The sequence below is a fragment of the Eleginops maclovinus genome, chromosome 18 (genome assembly GCF_036324505.1).
Source record: "Eleginops maclovinus isolate JMC-PN-2008 ecotype Puerto Natales chromosome 18, JC_Emac_rtc_rv5, whole genome shotgun sequence".
Lineage (NCBI taxonomy): Eukaryota > Metazoa > Chordata > Actinopteri > Perciformes > Eleginopidae > Eleginops > Eleginops maclovinus.
In genome coordinates, this window is record NC_086366.1 from 11,940,221 (window position 1) to 11,961,475 (window position 21,255).

The following is a 21,255-nucleotide window of genomic DNA, read 5'->3' on the forward strand; positions in this document are numbered from 1 at the left end:
ATTTGACTTATTTTATCTTTATTACAGGTTGATGTTTAACCATTAAACTTTACTATTACGAAGACACATCTGCCAATTTAAAGAGGCTTTGATATGGTTTGTTCAGAGAGACAGTCCGCTAATGCCCTCTGCTGACGGTGAGCACACATCACAGACACAGCACACAACATGCAGATGAAGTAAAGAAAGCAAAAAGTGAAATGTATCTAAAAATCACACTTACTTATCTGTGAATACAATGCAACCAATTATTTTCTATATACACAAGGACAAGTTAAAGTCAAGTGTTATCGACAGACCCAAACAATCTCTTTAATATTCGAACATGAGGGTTAAGGTTTTAAATGTGGGAATATGACATTATTATTATTATTATTATTATTATACAAAATAAAACAGACCAATTCATGCCACAGTCTTTGAAATTGAACAATTCATTTTTAGAAGAAGGCTAATGCGAGGAGGCAGGTTGAATACTAAAATTGTCAGGGTGTCAGAGTAGTAAACTAAATAAATATCTAAAACAACACAGGGAAAACTTAAAATAAATTGAGTAAAGCATTGTAAATGAAACAGAAAATAAACAATTCAATTCATGAGTCTTTAATCATGTATTCATGTTTAGTAAAAAGTTACTAAGCACAAAAGACGCTCCGTCTCATTCTGATGACGTGTACAGTTTCAGTTTACTGAGGAGCTGTCTGGTTTCGTAGAGGCGATTTCTTTAATATCAGAAACACGCTTCTTCCCGTCAAACAGGTAGGACAGCCCGCGTCATCGTTTGTATTCATTATACAAACAGGAACTAAGCGGAATCCGTGTATCAGTTTATCTTATTGGTGCTGAAATAGAGTCGTGGTGACCCCATGACAGCTTAGCTTGCTAACTAGCTAACCAGCTAACTGATGCAGGACGGTCAGGGCTGCTAGCTAACTCTGCTAGCTGGATAGCTAACTACCGCCAAGAAGCTCATAATGCTAAGAAATGGTTTAACAGGTGACATGTTATGAAAAAGCATCATACTGGCTATTTGTAAAGCTAGTTCCACGAAGGTGGACTGGTTTAAATTGTAAGCTGCTGCTTGAGGTGATGGGTAACCGTGACAACACGTTGCGCCGTAAAGCACTGATCAACATATGTTCTCTGCTCGGTTAGCTGTCAGTTGAAGCAGGTGTGTTTTGATTCCCTTCCGTCTGAATGTCATCAATGAGAGTATATAATCGCGTCCGAAGGAACTGCGCAGGGTTGAAATGCATCTCTGTAATGTATTATTTGCCTTTTACCACAGTATATGAAAAGTGTTTTTAGTCTATGATTCCTTAAAGCTCCTGCTAACGAAAGATAACCTTGCAGTTGACACTATTATACTTCCATATGTTTGATTCTTGATTATGTTGTCGCGTTTCAAATAATTGAATTAAAACAAGATCTTGCACAAAATAAGGCGATAAAAAACAGCATTTTATTGTGACCATAGTATGTCCTAAATAGAGACAGGAAATATGACGTACCGAGACCGGAAATGTTTGCAGAAAGGCATATGTGACCCTAATTTGGTAAAAATGTTAGGCGGTTTGCTGGGGACAAAAGTTCCAGTTAATTTGGTTAAAAAGGACCATGCTGTTAATGATAAGGTTCCGATGTTGTGCAGTTTTGTATTTTACTGATTTACAGGTCCAGGTTGGACTATAATCAAGATAATTAATTTTAAGGCTGCCCCCCACTGTGGTAAACGTATTGGCCCTTGACTCTTAAAGAGAGATACACTTTTCTGGTAAAAAAAAGTGGTGCTTCTGAATGATTATTTGTGGGAATCTCAGTTTAAGTGTTCTGACAAGAAAATCAACAAAACTGATGAAAACATAAGAATTTCTTTAGTCTCTCTGCATGCTCCCGTATCCTTTGCTCTGAAATTGAATCTCTTTGTACTATTGACATTCAGTTTTTTTTGTCTGCATCGCTCCTTAAGGCCGGGATCTTGGATGGAGTAAGTGTTGAGCCCCAATGAGATGACTGACCAGGGCAACAACAACCAGAATATCTCCCGCAACCCCTTCGCTGCTCTCTTCAGCTCACTGGCTGATGCCAAGCAATTTGCATCTGGCCAGAAACCCGAACAGTCTGCTGAACCACGTGGGTAGAGTTATTCGAGCAATCCTCTGATTGAGACATATTGTCAGTGTTTTGAGGGATGCATACACATAAACACATTTATAACATCATTTCACTGAAGTAAAGGTCATGTCAACATTTGGCTCAATTGTATCCACATGGTTTTTCATACCTACCCTCTGTCTCTGGTACAACAGTGGAGGACTCAGGAGAGAGCCAGTCAGAGTCAGAAAACTCTGTTTCGGACAGTGTTGATGAAAATGACGACTCCGTTGCAGAGATCAGTCGCTCCTTCCGGTCCCGGCAGGAGCTGTGTGAGCAGCTCAATGTCAATCACATGATCCAGAGGATATTTCTCATCACTCTGGACAACAGTAAGTACAAGGAGGAAAGTAACAAGTCTTTGATCTTTAACATATACTCCTTTCAAAGAAAATCTGTGCATAAGTTCCATTGACTACATGATGGACAAAATACTATCCAACAGCTGTCATTGCTTCAATTCTGGTTAGTTGAGTTAGCAGAGACTATGGTCTGCATTGAAGTTACTGATATAAATTGAATTATGTTGTAAAATAACAACAAAAAACGTTTCAGTTTAACTTCCTCCTCTTCTATAAGATTCACTTTTGCTTTTAAAGATCGCCTTCCCTCTTTCGCTTTTTAAATGAGCTTTCTCTCACTTTTGTTTTTAGTTACATTTAAACATTAGTCTCATGTCAGGAAACTTTCAAGTTAGATCCAATCCATATCAGGGTTGTGACCCATATACAGTGGGGCAAAAAAGTATTTAGTCAGCCACCAATTGTGCAAGTTCTCCCATTTAAAAAGATGAGAGAGGCCTGTAATTTTCATCATAGGTATACCTTAACTATGAGAGACAGAATGAGAAAAGAAAATCCAGGAAATCACATTGTAGGATTTTTAATGAATTTATTTTCAAATTATTGTGGAAAATAAGTATTTGGTCAATAACAAAAGTTCATCTCAATACTTTGTTATATACCCTTTGTTGGCAATGACAGAGGTCAAACGTTTTCTGTAAGTCTTCACAAGGTTTTCACACACTGTTGCTGGTATTTTGGCCCATTCCTCCATGCAGATCTCCTCTAAAGCAGTGATGTTTTGGGGCTGTCGCTGGGCAACACAGACTTTCAACTCCCTCCAAAGATTTTCTATGGGGTTGAGATCTGGAGACTGGCTAGGCCACTCCAGGACCTTGAAATGCTTCTTACGAAGCCACTCCTTCGTTGCCCTGGCGGTGTGTTTGGGATCATTGTCATGCTGAAAGACCCAGCCACGCTTCATCTTCAGTGCCCTTGCTGATGGAAGGAGGTTTTCACTCAAAATCTCACGATACATGGCCCCATTCATTCTTTCCTTTACACGGATCAGTCGTCCTGGTCCCTTTGCAGAAAAACCGCCCCAAAGCATGATGTTTCCACCCCCATGCTTCACAGTAGGTATGGTGTTCTTTGGATGCAACTCTGCATTCTTTCTCCTCCAAACACGACGAGTTGAGTTTTTACCAAAAAGTTCTATTTGGTTTCATCTGACCATATGACATTCTCCCAATCCTCTTCTGGATCATCCAAATGCCCTCTAGCAAACTTCAGACGGGCCTGGACATGTACTGGCTTAAGCAGGGGGACACGTCTGGAACTGCAGGATTTAAGTCCCTGGCGGCGTAGTGTGTTACTGACGGTAGCCTCTGTTACTTTGGTCCCAGCTCTCTGCAGGTCATTCACTAGGTCCCCCCGTGTGGTTCTGGGATTTTTGCTCACCGTTCTTGTGATCATTTTGACCCCACGGGGTGAGATCTTGCGTGGAGCCCCAGATCGAGGGAGATTAGCAGTGGTCTTGCATGTCTTCCATTTTCTAATAATTGCTCCCACAGTTGATTTCTTCACACCAAGCTGCTTACCTATTGCAGATTCAGTTTTCCCAGCCTGGTGCAGGTCTACAATTTTGTCTCTGGTCTCCTTTGACAGCTCTTTGGTCTTGGCCATAGTGGAGTTTGGAGTATGACTGTTTGAGGTTGTGGACAGGTGTCTTTTATACTGATAACGAGTTCAAAAAGGTGCCATTAATACAGGTAACGAGTGGAGGACAGAGGAGCCTCTTAAAGAAGAAGTTACAGGTCTGTGAGAGCCAGAAATCTTGCTTGTTTGTAGGTGACCAAATACTTATTTTACCGAGGAATTTACCAATTAATTCATTAAAAATCCTACAATGTGATTTCCTGGATTTTTTTTCTCATTCTGTCTCTCATAGTTGAGGTATACCTATGATAAAAATTACAGGCCTCTCTCATCTTTTTAAATGGGAGAACTTGCACAATTGGTGGCTGACTAAATACTTTTTTGCCCCACTGTAAATAGACAAAACTTAGACGTTGGTTGGACTCCTGTGAGAGTGTCAAACTATGGTTAGATATGTCGCTGTAGTTACTAGTACTTTCGGCAATATCACGATGGCATACCCCAGCTTTATTTTCCCTTTAATGCCAAAGATGACAGTTTGAGGTCCATGTGAATCTCTGGCCGTGAACCGATGTTGTAGAATCAAGTCAGATAATCCTCATTGACTTTTTCACATTTCCAGTTCATCACTTTTCCCTGCAGTATTTACTCTATTGTGGAAGGGACATTAGACAGACAGACAGACAGGAAGGTGTCTGATCATGTAAATTCTGCCCTGTCGTCCTATTTTCAGTCCTTCAGCGACTTGAAAGTTTAATTTCCCGTAAACTCTGCAACAAATTACTCATCGTTCTTTAAGACAAAGCAAAATCCTTGCACAGTGAAGTCTTGCTGCTGACTCTCCAACACTGAGACCACCTTAGGGAGTGTCATGGTGATCAGCAAATGCATGCTAAAAGTCCCCCTGTTTCCACATGAATGAATTCTGGTGAACCTCAATCTGATGTAAACCGGTAAAAACATTTAATCGCTTTGTGTCTTATTACCATCTGTGACAGCGACGCTGGGATTGTTCTCCCTGTGGAGTCTGTTTGTGTCTGCGGACATGTAAACTGGATTTTTATGGTCAACTGTTCCTTTAAGCTTCATCAGTTGTTATGTGTAATATGATTTGTGCAGACTTTATTTTAAGGACCCTGGTTCTCACCCCTAGGCGACCCCAGTTTGAGAGGAGGTAATGGGATCCCCCCTCGCTGTGTTTACCTGGAGGAGATGGCTGCAGATCTGGATGGACAGGACTGGCTGGACATGGATAACATAGAACAGGTCAGACCTTTATATGTCATCACTGTGTTTTTCCCACATCCTGTTTCTACTAAATGTTAGAATCTGGGGAATTCTATATTTTAAGGATGTTAAAAAAAAATGTATGGGTGAATAAGTTGACTGATTTGTGTCCTTAGGCTCTGTTTAACCGTCTGCTGGTGCTAGAGCCGGGGAACCACCTCATCTACATGACGTCATGCAGCGCTGTCAACCTGTCTGCTGACCGTGACGCTGGAGACAAGTGTGCCATCCGTTACCTCTTTGCTTGTTTCCAGAGAGCCAAAGAAGAGGTGCGAGTTTTTCCTACAGAACTTGTTATCGTAGCACTTTACTAGATGTAAATACTTTCATTAATTCGAACAGATAAAGAACCTGTGCTCTTTCATAATTCAGTGACTTGAATATCTCTGCATTAGGTGACCAAGGTGCCAGAGAAGTTGCTGTCGTTTGCTGTACGCTGTAAGAACCTGACAGTTTCCAACACACGGACAGTTCTGCTCACCCCGGAGATCTATGTCACACAGAATATCTACGAACAGCTTCTGGACTTGTTGCTGGAAGGTTTCCGTGGAGCACGTAGGTTCACGACTGTTTCTTTCCTACCTCGGTAAAGCTTTGCCTTGAGTTTACTCTTCTCTGTTCCTTACAAAGACGATGTGTTTCAGAGCCAGAAGAGGTGCTTGAGTTTTTGGAGGAGATCATTGCTGGCCTGCTCTCTGACCAGGAGGTACGTACCTTCGGGGAGGTGATAGTACCGGTGTTGGATATCTTCCAAGGACGCATCAAAGACCTGGATCTGTGCCAGCCTCTCCTCTACTCCTACCTAGATGTCCTGCTTTACTTCAGCCACCATAAAGATATTGCCAAGGTCAGGAGAAACAAAGGGATGTTTAAAAATGTTACCATAAATGAAGAACTACAAAGTTCATTGCCCACCACCAAGCGAGTAATATACCATAGTTATGGTCAATCAAATAATCATATTCAGATAAACAGACTCATTTCACTCAGTTTTTCTGTTTTTTAAGGTGTTGGTGGAACACATTCAGCCCAAAGACCCAGCTAATGGTTTGCAGTACCAGAAGACCCTACTGGGAACAGTGTTGAGTATCTCCTGCTTGTTGAGAACCCCAGGTGTGGTGGAGGGACATGGCTACTTCCTGAACCCCTCCCGCTCCAGCGCCCAGGAGACAAAGGTCCAGGAGGCCAACATCCACCAGGTAAAGAGACTCGGTTCAGCTTGACGTTGCTGTCAGATTTGCTACCATGTCATTGTCTCACAATGTTTTCTCTCCTGGTTACAGTTTATGGGTCAGTTTCATGAAAAGCTTCACCAGATTTTGAAAAACCTGCTCCAGCGATCTAGTGAGACGCGTCACTTGCTGCTGTCGTGGTTGGGCGGCTGTCTGCAGGCTAATGCTGGCCGGGCCAAGATATGGGCCAATCAGATGCCAGAGATTTTCTTCCAGATGTACGCTTCGGATGCATTCTTCTTAAACTTGGGTGCAGCACTGCTGAAGCTCTGCCAGCCCTTCTGTAGGCCGCGGTCACCCAAACTGCTCACCTTTAACCCGACCTACTGCGCCCTCAAAGAGCTGAGTGAGGAAGAGAGGCGGAATCGCAATGTGCACGCAAGAGGTTATTATACGTATTATTATATTACTTTTACAATTTCAAATATATTGTGTCATCATATTAAAGTATTAGTGCAGCTGCTCTGGTGTGTGTATTGTCTTCTTAAATGGGCTTATAGCAGGTTTATAGCATATTAAAAAGTGATCATTTCCCAATTCCCAATCTCTAACGGTAGGTCTCGACAAGGAAACCTGTCTGATCCCTCTGCCCCCTCAGCAGCCGGTGGAGTCTGCGCAGTCCTACAGCCTGCTGACTGAAAACCTCATCCTCACACAACTCACCATGCATCTTGGCTTCCATAGGTACATACCTTCAAAAACCTCCATAAGTACATTAAGAAACTGTTTTGCACACCCCGCAAAAATGTATTATACCTATGTGTTCCTCATGTTCACACCATATGTCAGCGTTAACCCGTACTGTCTCTTTCTGTTTGTGTCCATGCTTCTGTGGCGATGCAGACTCCACGAGCAGATGGTGAAGATGAACCAGTCTCTCCACCGGCTCCAGGTGACATGGCAGGATGCCCAGCGATCAGGCAACCCGATGTCGGAACAGCTCCTGGAGCAGTTTGAGCGTCTGATGATTGTTTACCTGTCTAGCAAAGCTGCCACCACACAGCCCGCCATGCTGCAATGCTGCCTTAACCTCCAAGCTTCCACGGCTGCCCTGCTCGTTCAGCTTGGTTTGGGGAACCAGGGGCCTGAACATGTAGCACTCAGTTTTCCCCTGCCCCCCCTACAGAACACTGTGCTCTGCTATGTACCAGGTAGGTCAGAAAGCTGCTCAAACTTGACTTGAGATTGATCAGTGGGTTCAGGGGAGGCTGAAATTCAATTTCTATAAATTTTTCATGCTTGAATTTCTTCAGGTTGTTTCATGTTTTATGTTTTATCTCTTAATTGGAGCATGTTAAACAGTATGTTCTGTAAACCCTGCAACAACAAAAATGGTTGATAGAAATACCTTTCTTTAGGAAATTACGACACCTTGCAATGTAAAATTATTAAAATTTCACACAGATTTAATTTCAAAATGTATATATTTTTTTTCACTGTCGGGTTCAGGCTCAGAAAGAGATGTCAGTTCAAATATTTTAGGACCATTGCATTACAACCTTTAACTCTTGGTTGTATGCAGGTGATACTTCAAGATTTTATCTATAAATAAATAAAGCTGTGAATGCCAGGAAGGGATTAGTCACGAAAATAAAAATGATTCATTGATGCTGAACATTCCTTTTGAACATACTCATCACTTCTGTATGCCTTTTCTGTCAGAGTTTTTTGCAGAAAACCTAGGAGATTTTTTCGTCTTCCTGCGCCGATTTGCTGACGATGTTTTGGAGACGTCTGCAGAAAATCTGGAGCAGATTCTTAACTTCATCACCGTCTTCATGGGAAACATAGAGAGGTACATAACTACATCTACTATATCAGCGATTGTTGTCAGTTGAAAGGATGAATCGATATCCAATGGGTTTTAAATGGTGCAGACTACCATAGAGCATTTGTTTCAATCCCTTCTGTCCTGCATGAACAACAGGATGAAGAACCCTCATTTAAGAGCAAAGCTCGCGGAGGTCCTGGAGGCGGTGATGCCCCACATGGAGCCGGTGGCTTCTGGTGCTATTCAGCCAATCGTGTTCCAGAGAGAGAGAGTCTTCTGCTCCTATAGACACGCAGCTCATCTGGCCGAGGCCCTCATCTCTGTGTTTGTCGACATCGAGTTCACAGGTATTGTATTCCTCAGTCGTAGTGATGCAAGCAGCATCGAACTGCTTTGGATAAAGTCCCGTTCAGAAGTCCAGTTCAGGTGCTGTCACAAGTACAATCATCTAGTAAAAATGCATTTATTCAAGGCCGCCTATGATGAAAACTAACATCCAAATGAGAAATTGAAGAAAAAAGAAAGTAGCAATGTTTGATTTCTTTTATTTTACCGGTCCTTTTATTAGGTGACCCTCATCAATTTGAACAGAAATTCAACTACAGGAGACCCATGTATCCCATCCTCAAGTACATGTGGGGCAAAGAGAGCTACAGAGAGAGTATCAAGGTAACACAGAAATGGAGACTTTGTGGTTTTCCATCCAAGTAAACTGCTTTCAATGTTTATTATAGTTGTCTGTTATTTTAACGGCCATACAGGCTCACAGGTTTAATTATTTAAATGTATTTTGTGTGAGCTCTCAAACTATCTAATCCTGTTTTAATCATGTTGCATACTGTCCAAATAGGTAGAAATCCAACTCAAGGCATAATAAGGAACGATGTATTACAATGTTGGTAAAAGACCAGTATCGGCAGGTTGGCAGAGTTTACGATCGGACAATCATCAAAAGCAGACATAGATTTAAGGTGAACAACAAAAAACTAGTCACACAATTGTATCTATTGCTAGAGGAGAAGTGAGGAAAGAAACCGGCCTTAAATAGCCTGGGTAAACTGTCAAGGATGTGTCATTTTGTTTCACTCAATGAATGCAGAGATTGGCTTTGGTCTCTTGATTCATGACAGAGTGAAAACAGGGGAGAGTGTGAGGGCTGAAACAGGCATCTATCGTTTATCACCAGGGGATTTTATGTGTTGAAAAATTGTAGTTTGTAGAGCAGATTGATCTAAATTTGCTCTTTATTTCGTTGGACATCTCTTGTTTCAGCACTTGGCGCACTATGCATCTGAAAACCTGGAGGCCATGAACCCCCCTCTGTTCCTCAGGTACCTTAATCTACTGATGAATGATGCCATCTTCTTACTGGATGAGGCTATTCAGGTAAGATCATTCAAATGCGCAATTAACTTCTTCATTACATTACTATTGTGTTGTTTATAGTCAAGTACTATTATGGTATTTTTGTCTGGTGTTTATTGAATCTTTTGCTGTGCTTACTTTGCATTTACTTTGTTGTTAAGGTTAGCTTTGCATAAAAACAAATCACAAAGTACTGTGCACAAGGACAAAATATTGCACAGAATTTGTCGATTATGGCCATATAACTTAGTCCACGAAAATGTTAATGAATGACTAATAACTTGCTTATTATTTAGTTTTTCATTAGCTTAAAAAAACATATCTTATCTCATAGTACTTGAGTAAAATCAAGGTCCTTCAGTTGGAGCGGGATAGAGGAGAGTGGGAAGGCCTGGCCCCCGATGCCCGGAGAGAGAAGGAGTCGAGCCTGCAGATGTTCGGACAGCTGGGACGCTTCCACAACATCATGTCTAATGAGACCATCGGCACACTGGCCTTCCTCACCTCAGGTCAGAGAAGACTCCATTCTTCATGTCCAGGATTCATCCATTTAAAGTTTGTCTTCACCCCTCCCTTGTGTGTTTTGCTTTTAACGATGTTCTCATTTCCAGACATCAAGGGTATCTTTGTGCACCCCTTCCTGGCTGAGAGGATCATCTCCATGCTGAATTATTTTCTGCAGCACCTGGTGGGCCCTAAGATGGGGGCCCTTAAAGTCAAGGACTTCAGCGAGTTTGACTTCAAGCCCCAGCAGCTTGTTTCTGACATCTGCACCATCTACCTGAATCTGGGGTATGTAGTACACACTGTAAATATTGTCTTGTTTATTGTCGTAACCTTAATACTGTGGCACATCGCTGAGTGTGATCATTATTGTGGTTTCCAATTCATTTGTAAATACATTTTTGTTTGTCTTTGGCAGTGATGAGGAGAATTTCTGTGCTACAGTCCCAAAGGATGGACGATCGTACTCTGCCACCCTCTTCTCCCAAACAGTGAGGGTGCTGAAGAAAATTAACAAGCCAGGGGACATGATCGTGGCGTTTGGACTCCTTGCTGATAAAATAAAGGTGTCTTTTGACTTGCAGGGTCACCCCAGATACTGGAAAACTATTGCCCAATTTCCAGTCATTGAAAAAGATGGTTGAAAATGATTTCAAAATTTGAATATTTTAAGTTAAGAACTAATTAATTAAGGGTAACAAAGCCATACGATTCGCATCCTAATGGTCTATGTTATGTTCAGGATCACATCAGATCCAACGTTTGGTTTATGGACAGGAGTATTTTTGAACAGGCTACTCTCACTTGTTGTTGAAACGCTGTGAACCCTTCCTCAAGCCCAGTCATGCAGGTTGGATGACATTACATGACAAGCTTTCTTTCTAACTTGTTTCAAACAGTAAAATTGTTGAGCAGGTATGGTTCAGTTGTAAAGTTAACCTGCTTGCTACTTGTTTAGTAGGCTATATATAGCTATAGTTGTAGGTTGGTTATTTATCTTTGACTGGAAGAAATGGTTTCAAATGTATGTTAGGCCTGGAAAATAACGCCTAGAAAAGAATTGGGAACCCAGACTCAGACTTTTTTTATGACTCTTTGCAATGTTCACTGTGCTAAAGAGAGGTTAAACCCTACAAAATATTCATTGTCATTGTACCTCTCTTTCAGCCCCATGCAGACAGACAGCAGCAGGAAGAAGAGACGTATGCAGATGCCCCTGATGAGTTCCTGGATCCCATCATGTCCACGCTGATGCTCGACCCGGTCCTCCTCCCTTCCTCCAGTGTCACAGTTGACCGCTCAACTATAGCAAGGCATCTCCTCAGGTAGGTTACTTCCTACAAAGCACAAGAATTACCTGAAATGATTGTCTTTATTTGTCTTCCTGTATGCTGTGAAATTGTTACTGTATATCTTAATTGTTATCTGGTGCATCGCTTTTAACGATTACTGTAAACTTAAAAGGAAACTTTGGTACGCACGAGTCAAATACATGGCCATTCATTTGTACACATGTCCTCCTCGCAGTGACCAGACAGACCCTTTCAACCGCAGTCCTCTGACCATGGACCAGATCAGGCCAAACGAGGAACTCAAGCAGCAGATCTTACAGTGGCTGGATAAGCATAAGCAGGAGAGGCAGCAGCTGGGACCCAGTGGCTAGCTGCGAAACCTTGCTGTGATAAACAATGACTGCATCCCTGTTTTCCTTCACAGCTTACATCTAGCGTGCTCCTCTGCTTCTTGGCTAATCCATGTTGTGCTTGCCTCTGTGGATTTCTTCAGACTAACATTGCATTAGCCTTTACATGCAGCCTTCACGCTCCGTGGATTCCCTCTGTGAAAAACTGTCCAGGCAAACTGTAGCCCACAGGCTGGTGACGACTTCAAAATCCATACCAATCCACGCAGTAGCTGTTTGATCCCATGATGCCCCATGGTACCATGATGCACCCGCTGATCTCTCTCCCTGAATACTGTGTATTAATTAGCTTATTATTACAATCAGAACTGTAGCCAGAAGCATCAGTTTCAACAGGACTTGTTGAATGTCCTATATGAACTCCTGGCTGACCAGCTGGCCCTAACCAGATTTTATACTGCAAGGTAAGTATTTCTGGGAACTCTTAAGGCAGAACATGGCTGGAATTGTTATTATTTCAACTTGATTTCAACTTCATGAAAAAAAGCACTGCCTCTTAAAGTTCTTGAACACCCAATGTTTCATCGTATCTAGTTAAGTCTCAAGCAGCATTGTAAATAAAATCAGCAATTAAAGGCAACAGCAAAGATAAAACTAAAGATTTGTGTGACTGTTACTTTAGTGGAGATAATATAAATTAAGATGGAGATATTTCAAATCCTGTTCACTATAATACGCACACCAAAGCACAAAACCATACAGTGTACAACGTTTCTGTATTTTAACCTATATATCTAAGTGTCTTTGCATCTTCAAGTGTACCTGCCTTTAATCAAGCCGTAATTACAGATCTCATTAGGATCTGAGAGCTTGCTTCCTAATGGGTTGTTGGATAAGGATTTAAACTGTGTTTAAGTTACACAGTAATCATACTAATTTAAAACCTATGTTCTATTGGGGGCCAGTCTAACTAAAATCCCACAAACTAATACTAATTAACATTGTTGAGATGGGCACCCTTAGAATGCAAACAAAGAGTGTGTTAGTTCTTGGATAACACATTTTTGCTCGCAATTTGTAAGTAAAAATTGTCTCAGACTTTAGAAAGCTCCCTTCAGAGCAACAAGAGACATAATACAATTCATTTCACTGAGTACTCTTCAGGACATTAAACTCCTCCTTGTGTAAAATCTCTGAAGTGCCATTTGGAGAGTCACAGTTATCCGGGCCACAATATAACTAGCACAAAAAGGCAAGAAAAGTATCAAAACAATGATTTCAAATTCAAATTGGACTTGTTCAAACTTGGAAACTGTTTTTAAAATGTCATCAAATGAACCTAAACTGCCCACAAAGTCAGACAAATGTAAAAAAAAAGAAGCCATGCAGTTGCAGAAATATGCTTAAAAATACATCTCCAAAGCCTAGTTTTAATAATAATGTAGAGACACAGCAAGACTCGACATTTGCTGATGTTGCTTCACAGAGGCGAAACATACATTTATGAAATGATATTCAGCTAGTTTATTACAAATATGTTTAAAGATCCCAATATTTTCTAAATTCACTCACAACCCTTAATTTTGTTGATTTTAAGGTTGTTACAATGATCACTTATTTGGATCAAAACCTATAAAAAAAGCTAAGTAATAGGGTGTTCAATAATCTTTGACTGGCAGTGTATTTATTCATTATTATCACTCTTTGAATAAACATTCACCAGATTAACTGATTCATCCTGATCTTTCATTTTGAACTAATTTACTCATTTATTTTAACATATGGGCAAACAAAGATCAATGGGTCAATAACAGATCGGTGCCTAAAACCAAGAGCCTTGCAGTTATTGTCAGTGAATGAGGATCTGACTTATTTCATACTAAAGAGAAATAATTACGAGTTTGTTTCTTTAGGGCGACAGGGAGCTATGGGTAGAATATTGGAGAAGGAACAGAATAAGATGACTTTTTTTTAGTAACTTTTTCAATTAAAGGGTTTTAATTTAAAATCGAGTGTGGCTGTAAAAAATGGCAAAAGGTCAGAAAGACTATGTATTTGTTGGCATGCCCTCATACTGTATGTTGAATATCTACCACCTGAATGATAACATAGGTTAAATTATAATGCAATATTTTTGTTTTAATTGTGACTATAAAATGTTTATTTTGGATGTACATTATGATTAATAAATAAAACTAATGTGCGTTATATAAAACGTTGCAATGCTCTCCTTTGGATATAGTACAAATACATTGCGACATACTTGTGTGTGTTTTTGCTATCAGACAAGATCAAAAGATTAATTCAAAATATTAAATATAAATATAGATGATTTAGTAGTATAGTTTTATTTAGTACATGTCGTTAGTTAAGAACAATGTTGAGGTAATATTATGAGAATATTTAATCTTTCAATAATACCAACTGGGTCTCAGGTTTGAGGGTCCTTAACTTACTATATAATGTCTCCAGGTTATTTCCAAACAGCTTGTATAGTAGTGATGGCTATATGTCAGGAAATTTAAGCATTTAAGTATGTGTGACATTTTTCAGAGCCAGGGCCACCCTTGTTCTGTATGTACTAACAATTCTCACATCTTTAAGAGCTCAATCTAATTTCTTTTGAGCCACTCTTGTCCTCTATATTAGTGCTTGGAGCTGCTCCTGGTTGTAACTTTCTATTGTAGTTAACATCATAAACTTGAACATTTAACCTAACAATCCCTATTAATTACAATCGAGAAACACTTTTGGCTTGATTGAAAATAAAAAATAAAAAAGCTTGATGCATAGAGAAACTCACTCAAGCTCAAATTCCTCAAGTGCTCGTTGTATATTTGTGTCTATATTAATCTCATCTTTTATTCCTTGCTTGGGAATTTTGTGTTCAAATGTATGTGATAATTAATATTTTCAAAAATATAATGACACTAACTAAGCTTACGAAAGGGACCCAGTATTGCTCTTCAATTAGAAACATTGAAACTAACGTCTTTAACATCCTGTGTTAACCACTGTGGATGTGTAATCTGCAACGTTTTTCTTGTTTTTATTATCAATTGTATACTGATATTGAGCTACCTGTCAGAAATGAAGTTCAAGTGAATTGTGACTTTGTGAAGGATCACACCTGGGGCCATGTCCATAAACCCTGGCTGGGGCTGCAGGCACCAGGTCACAGACTTTTTCTAGCTTCATGCATTTCAGAGCAGATTTAAAAAGAGAGAAAACTTCTATTCTTAAAAATACCAAGTGTGATGGTGTTTAAGGGATTGGAGGAGCAGAGCAATACTCTTCCATGGGATGAAGGATTTATTGCAACGCCCCTGGTTTAATACAGGTAACTATTATAATGCATATAATATAGTTTTCTTCTGTTGCGGTATTGTTTGTCTGCATTTCATGAAAAAGCGTTTTAATATCCTTGTTTAGGAAACAACATAGTAAGCTAACGGTCTTGTTCTTGTTTGCGATTCAAGTGCGAGGCTCCTTTCCCGGGCAAAGCCCCTAAACCTGATTTGGATTCACACATGCAGAGTCTGAACAGGGCCACTGAGAAAATGCATTGTCGGGGTTACTTCAGTTCCGCCCCGCAACCTGCATAACGACGTGTCGGCCAGTGAGAGCGCAGCGCTGTGGTAGAGGTTGTTTATGTGGAGTGCTGGGTTAGGGTTCCGCCCACCGAGGTATCTCTGATCGCAGGGCAGACAGGCAGAGAGTGTAAAATGGCGCACAGCTGTCGGTGGCGGTTCCCCGCTCGGCCCGGAGGGAGCTGCAACTCCGGTACCGGGAGGAGAGCGGGCCGAATTAGGGTTACTGCCTCTCTGCGGAATGTCTCTGGAGCCCACCCTATCGCAGCTGGGCTCGGACCCGGGTTTGATGCTGCACTACAGGTCTCTTCGGTTATCGGGAGCAACCTGCAGAAATTTCGGGATGTTTTGGGGGAATCGAGTGACTCGAGCAGCGGGGAGGTAAGCACAGGACCGGACAGCATCATTGTAACCCGGGAGCATCGGTTAGACCAATGCCGGGCACGGGTTATACAGAGAGCCCATTTCAGATGAACGGCTAACGGTTACTCTGCCCAACCGTTGACCATCTTTCCTCCTCATAACGTTAAGTGTGACTGTGAGCAAACTTGTCATTTCCAGGATGCTCAGTTAACTTTGAGTTGGTTGTGTGGCCTTAAACTCTACAGTAAGGCGTTATAACGTTGACTTTGGTTACAACACAAACACCCAATGGTTCTCAGATGTATAGTCTCAACGGTCCTACTGGAAATAAAGTTTTCTTCCCCTCAGAGGAGTGTGAGGACAGGCTACATCCACACAGCTTATTGGACTGGTGCTAACGTTGGTCTGCTAACCCGACCAAAACACTGTAGAGAAACACTGGTGTTATCTACTTAATTAAAACATGCAATACAATAAACACCTAACACATTATAGGCTATTATATATGACCAACACTAAGTATGTAACTGAGCTGTTACAAATGGTGTACTAGTTAGTTTCTTGACATTAGCTTGACGTGAAGCCTTTAAGGCTGAGCATGTTCCCCTTGTAATTCATGTACATCAACACAGTGAAAGTTATCATCCCGTTTTAGCAATAATATTGTTTTTTACAGTGAAATATGAAATAAACATCGGTGTATGTGTAATAACGAGGGTTCATTGTGGTGTTATAGCACGGGTCCTTCAAGATAACGTGTAATATGTTTGAAAACAAGATATGTCAACTTTAAGGAGGTCCACAATTGTGGTTTGTAAAAAGCTAACGTGAATTTAGCGTCTGTCTGCAACGTAACCCCAGAAAGTGTTTTTAATTAACCACTACTTGTTTTGGTTTTCATGTTAAAACATTTTAGCCAAATAAAAATATCTTAGTATTAACAACAAGAACTGAAATGCTGGCTGTTTGCATTGAGGTGTCAACCTTATAGCGAAGCTTGGCTAACATAGCTGATTGGTTAGCTCGCAGGCTAGCTGTCTCCACATAGCTACAACTACACCATTATTATGCTGTCGTAAGCGGTGTTAAAGTTGCAGGTTTGCTCGGGAGGTTGCTGTGTTTACCCCCGGTCTGCATTTTGCTACGTAGCGGGTTAACGTATCGTAGCCAAAGTTGGCGGATATCATGCACAAAACTAAATCATTACCATTGCTGTTTGGTGTTAAGCTAGGACAGCTACCATGCTACGCACTCCGCCACGCTAGCCATTCGGGCTATTGCTGATGCATAGGAAAATGGGAGGTGGACATGTTTTCCCCTTCTCTACACAGCCAGTACGGAGCTATTACCAAAATAATATCGGTTTTATCATGCTTGGAGAAGCCATCAGATACACTGCCAGATTCTCAAAACCACTATCTTATGTGTTGCGATGCTAAACTTAGAGTATATCGGCAGGGTTTAGTGTGTGAATCGCCTCGTTTTTATTAGAGAAACGAGACTTTCTAGTGACAGAGCGCATGCAGGGCTGTCTACAATAACAACGAGCCCCTTCTTGACGGGCCGTGTGATGTGGGGGTGTGTTCGCCTTAGCGAACTACCATCTTCCTCTTCCATGATGAGCAGCATGCGTTCATTGCAGTGGGAGTACACTGTGTGGTGATGTTTACCAGTAACTCCACTGCTCCACAGACTGCTTATTTGGTTGTAGCGCAGCAGTATTTGCATGCTTACTAGTTAGATATTCCATTTTATATATTGTGAATATTAGAAAACGGGTTTTGAATAATTGTTTTGAGAGTATAATAAAACATATTATAGCTTGGTAGTAGATTATTTAAACACATTTTGGATGTATTCAAATCATTTTTTACACTATGCTTGAGAAACATTTTTTTTTTTTTAGAATATCATATATATGAGCCAATCAATTCTTAAGTAACTATTCTATGAGTCATTCCAACCCCTTAATGATCAATACTGTCAATAATGGCAACACATCTGTATTTGGATGTTTGTAGGCAACAATAAATGTATGGAACTAGAATTATATAGGAGCGTGCAGATTGTGGAAACAGCATGTTGATTTAGTTGATACAAGTTTTACTTGATATATCAATTGTGTGTTTAAATAAAGTCCCTCCTACACTATCTTCTTTGAAAGACTGAAAATGATTGAGATTAACAGTAGTTGGGATGTGTGTATACACAGACATTACAATCCATTGCAACTTCAATGATTTCAAAATGTCATACGCAGTGTGGGGACTTCCTTTATTTTTAAATGCATACATGTGTACTTAACATCCCATGATATTTCAGAGAAACATTAATGTGACGTGAAACTAGCCTGTTTAAGCAAATTGCTTTTTAAATTTCTAAAGAGTGCTGCCTTCTTATCCTCCGGTGAATGAGAGTTAAGCAGTATTTGGGATGTATGAAGACCGACTGGGCCATTGAATCCCCATGGAGCCTGAAACCTATGGGAGTTGCAGACACAGCATGGTGATTTTATTGATGGGCAGTGTGGTGTCTGTCTGGCCAGAGCAGAGCAGGATTGTTCAGGCTCACTGCAGCCTGCTGAGCCCATAGGGCAACCCTGAACAGAGCGCCAGCCGGACACTTGGCCACCCCTCCTTCTTCCATCCAGGAAGAAAGACCCAAATCCACTTCAGACAAACACAACCCCGTCTGAGAAGCAGAGCAACTTTTCTTCTGACAGCTGCCACTTTGGAATGGATTACTAAGCCTATTGGGGTGGCTCAAAAGGGTGCTTGTCAGCTGTAGCTGTCTAAATGAAATCATTTGTTAGCTTTTGTATGTGTGTAGGGAATTAATTTTCTTGATCCGGCTTTTTTGGTGCTGCATGAAGTCGATGTAGATATTTTTGTTGCAGACGTGACCTTATCACCCCTACCATCGAAACCTCAACTCACTGTCCACATCATCAGACTGCATCATTTCCCTTTTTTCCCCTTTTTTATATCATGCCTTCTGCTGCATGCATTCCACTCACAGATCATTACCAATGTTTAATCGCTCATACAAAAGTGCTGCTGAATAGATGTTTAAACCCAATCATCTCTGTGCTTCACTGGTTTGAGAGAAATAGTGTGTTTGAGCGGAAGGGGCTTCAGTCCAGCAGGTGTTTGGCCTATTTAAATGGAACCCCCCCCCCCCCCCCCCGCTTACCCATCCCCGAGACAGCGTGTGGATTGGAGCAGGAAGCTTTGTGTCTGCTTTTATTCTAGCTCTCACAAAGTGCGGGCGGCTGAAAGAGCACAGGCAGGGATATCAAAGAGTGCGGGGCGACCCCCCTCTTCCCAACGGGACAACGCTGGGAGGAGAATTAGTCACAGACCCTCCCATCCATGGCTTTATTCGGCAACAGCAGAATGCTTTAGGAGTTGCCTGACTGGGAGAAAGGCGGCAATTGTGTTGTCTTTCTTACTCTTTGTGTATGTGTGTGTGTAAGGTGGTAGGGGTAGGGGTGTCCCTCAGACTTTATGCCCCTTATTGCACTCAGGAGTAGGCGTGTCTTTTTTGTCTTTAGTTTGATTAGAACTTAAATTCAAGCTGCTTGCATGGGTGGGTAGGAGGGGTTGAGTGTGTGTGTTTCTGCCAGCCCCTGTGAGTGTTACTGTGTGTGTGTGTGTGTGTGTGTGTGTGTGTGTGTGTGTGTGTGTGTGTGTGTGTGTGTGTGTGTGTGTGTGTGTGCGTGAGAACTAAAGAGAAACCGTGAGCACATGCCAATCTATGTTGTCTTTGTCCGTTGACTGTCCTTAGGTGTGAGGGATAGCAGGAGGAGTCATCTTGCCCTGGAGGGTGTTTGTTTTGGTCTGTGTGCTGTTGAACAAATGTGAAACAGTTACACTTACTGTTTGGACACTTGAAAAAACAAATGTCCACCTTTTGCTTGGGGCTGACAGGGCTTACAAAGCAGTGCAAAGTGTGTTTCATCTGTTAGAGGAAACAACATTTTCTGAGAAGTGTCTTTCACACACATGCCTTTTAGTATTACTCATATTTGCTTATTTGTATACTTGGTAGTATCTAGTTAGAGTGATTATTGGATGTCCTCTGTGGCCTTTTTTAGAAATGTGTCATCGGAGGGTCATATAGGAGTATGAGCTCATCGCCAATTTGCCTTTACAGGAAGGGATGATGCATCAGTGTGTAATCTTCCAGGATTGTGTACGGAAAACGTTGTTTTCAGACTACAAGGGATATCTTACGATGTGTTCTCTTACATCCCTCCACTCAGTCACATTCAACTCATCCCTTTCCTTCCCCTGTTTTGTTGTCAACCTGTCTCAAAGTTAAAACTTCAACTTTTTAAATCAATTTAGCCCTTTTGTTTTACTGTAAAATAATATCCCATCACAGTAGTTCATTTTGTGTTATGTTTTAATGTTGGGGAATGTTAATGAAAATGCAGATCCCACGGTTCTGTTTGCATAAAAAAGGTAACTTTCTTTTACTAAGATTTATGCATTAAAGGTCTTAATTATATTATAGTTTACTTCAAATTATATTTAAAAAAATGATTATTGAATATACTTTCTTGCTAATACAAAGAGATAATTGGGATGTTGATTCATAAATGTTCACTTAAAAGTTGCACACTCTGTATCATGCGGTTAATAAGGGGGTTATGCAAACATTACTCTTAAGGAAAGTGTTTACGTTTGTTTATACATTAACACAATTTGACTATCAACACCAAGCAACTTTTCAACAAATATGAGGCAATACTTAAAGAGATCTATTTGGAAACAAGGCGTAAGAATAAAATGTATTTTTGGGTGAGTGGGTGGGGGTTAAGTATAGATTGTGGTTTGACTGTCACTGTTCCCTTTAGGACAAGTAGATTTAGGTGTTGTGGAGTTTTTATAAAAAGTACCAAAGAGTACAACATAACAACAAACTGAGTGACTGAGTTAAAAGTAGTGTTAAATTGATCCTTGAAAGAATCTTATATTTTTATCTGTTTATCAAACTAAGATAAGATAGGACTCACAGGTATACTTCAGTTTTTATTTTTTTTATAGTTACTAAGTTGAACCAATCTCAGGATGTGTGGATAAAGCCATTAGGAGTAACTGATGTTGCCCAAATATATAAGGTTTAAATGTTAATCCACCATTTTTGCACTGCAAGATCATTTGCAGACATGGTCAGCTGTTTCCGCTTCAGTTTTTTTTTGGTTTATAAACTTGATCTTATCGGCTTCCGGTATTTGGTTTGTTTTTAATCCTCTGACTCCGAAAATGTATAGGCTTTATGTCAATACAGCTTTTATGAGCATATGCAGGTTAGAGCTGTGTGCACAAACTTTCCCTAATGAGGACTCGCTGTGGTTGTTAAAATGAATGTTAATCAATGCTTATATTCCTTAATTATTAAG

General features: G+C 40.7%; 2 protein-coding genes across 4 annotated transcripts in view; both read left to right on the forward strand.

Moving 5' to 3' along the window:
* The first annotated feature begins 673 nt into the window (after positions 1-673).
* ube4a (ubiquitination factor E4A (UFD2 homolog, yeast)) lies at positions 674-13,623 on the forward strand. Of its 3 annotated transcripts, none has more exons than XM_063907209.1 (20): positions 674-759; positions 1,970-2,133; positions 2,310-2,486; positions 5,248-5,360; positions 5,498-5,650; positions 5,777-5,936; positions 6,026-6,228; positions 6,389-6,580; positions 6,665-6,998; positions 7,171-7,297; positions 7,457-7,764; positions 8,276-8,408; positions 8,541-8,731; positions 8,953-9,053; positions 9,657-9,770; positions 10,084-10,258; positions 10,361-10,541; positions 10,672-10,819; positions 11,421-11,578; positions 11,781-13,623. In XM_063907209.1, the coding sequence occupies exons 2-20, from the start codon at positions 2,010-2,012 to the stop codon at positions 11,914-11,916; spliced, it is 3,228 nt and encodes a 1,075-aa protein (XP_063763279.1). In that variant the 5' UTR covers positions 674-759; positions 1,970-2,009; the 3' UTR covers positions 11,917-13,623. The 3 variants fall into 3 exon arrangements, with proteins under 3 accessions (XP_063763279.1, XP_063763280.1, XP_063763281.1); XM_063907210.1 differs by lacking the exon at positions 674-759 and adding an exon at positions 848-996; XM_063907211.1 differs by lacking the exon at positions 674-759 and adding an exon at positions 1,054-1,171.
* A 1,997-nt stretch (positions 13,624-15,620) lies between these two features.
* The window catches only part of kmt2a (lysine (K)-specific methyltransferase 2A), a 36,806-nt gene continuing 31,171 nt past the window's right edge, over positions 15,621-21,255 (forward strand). The window contains 1 exon segment of the mRNA XM_063906433.1: positions 15,621-15,866. Within this exon segment, the coding sequence (XP_063762503.1) occupies positions 15,621-15,866 (246 nt within the window).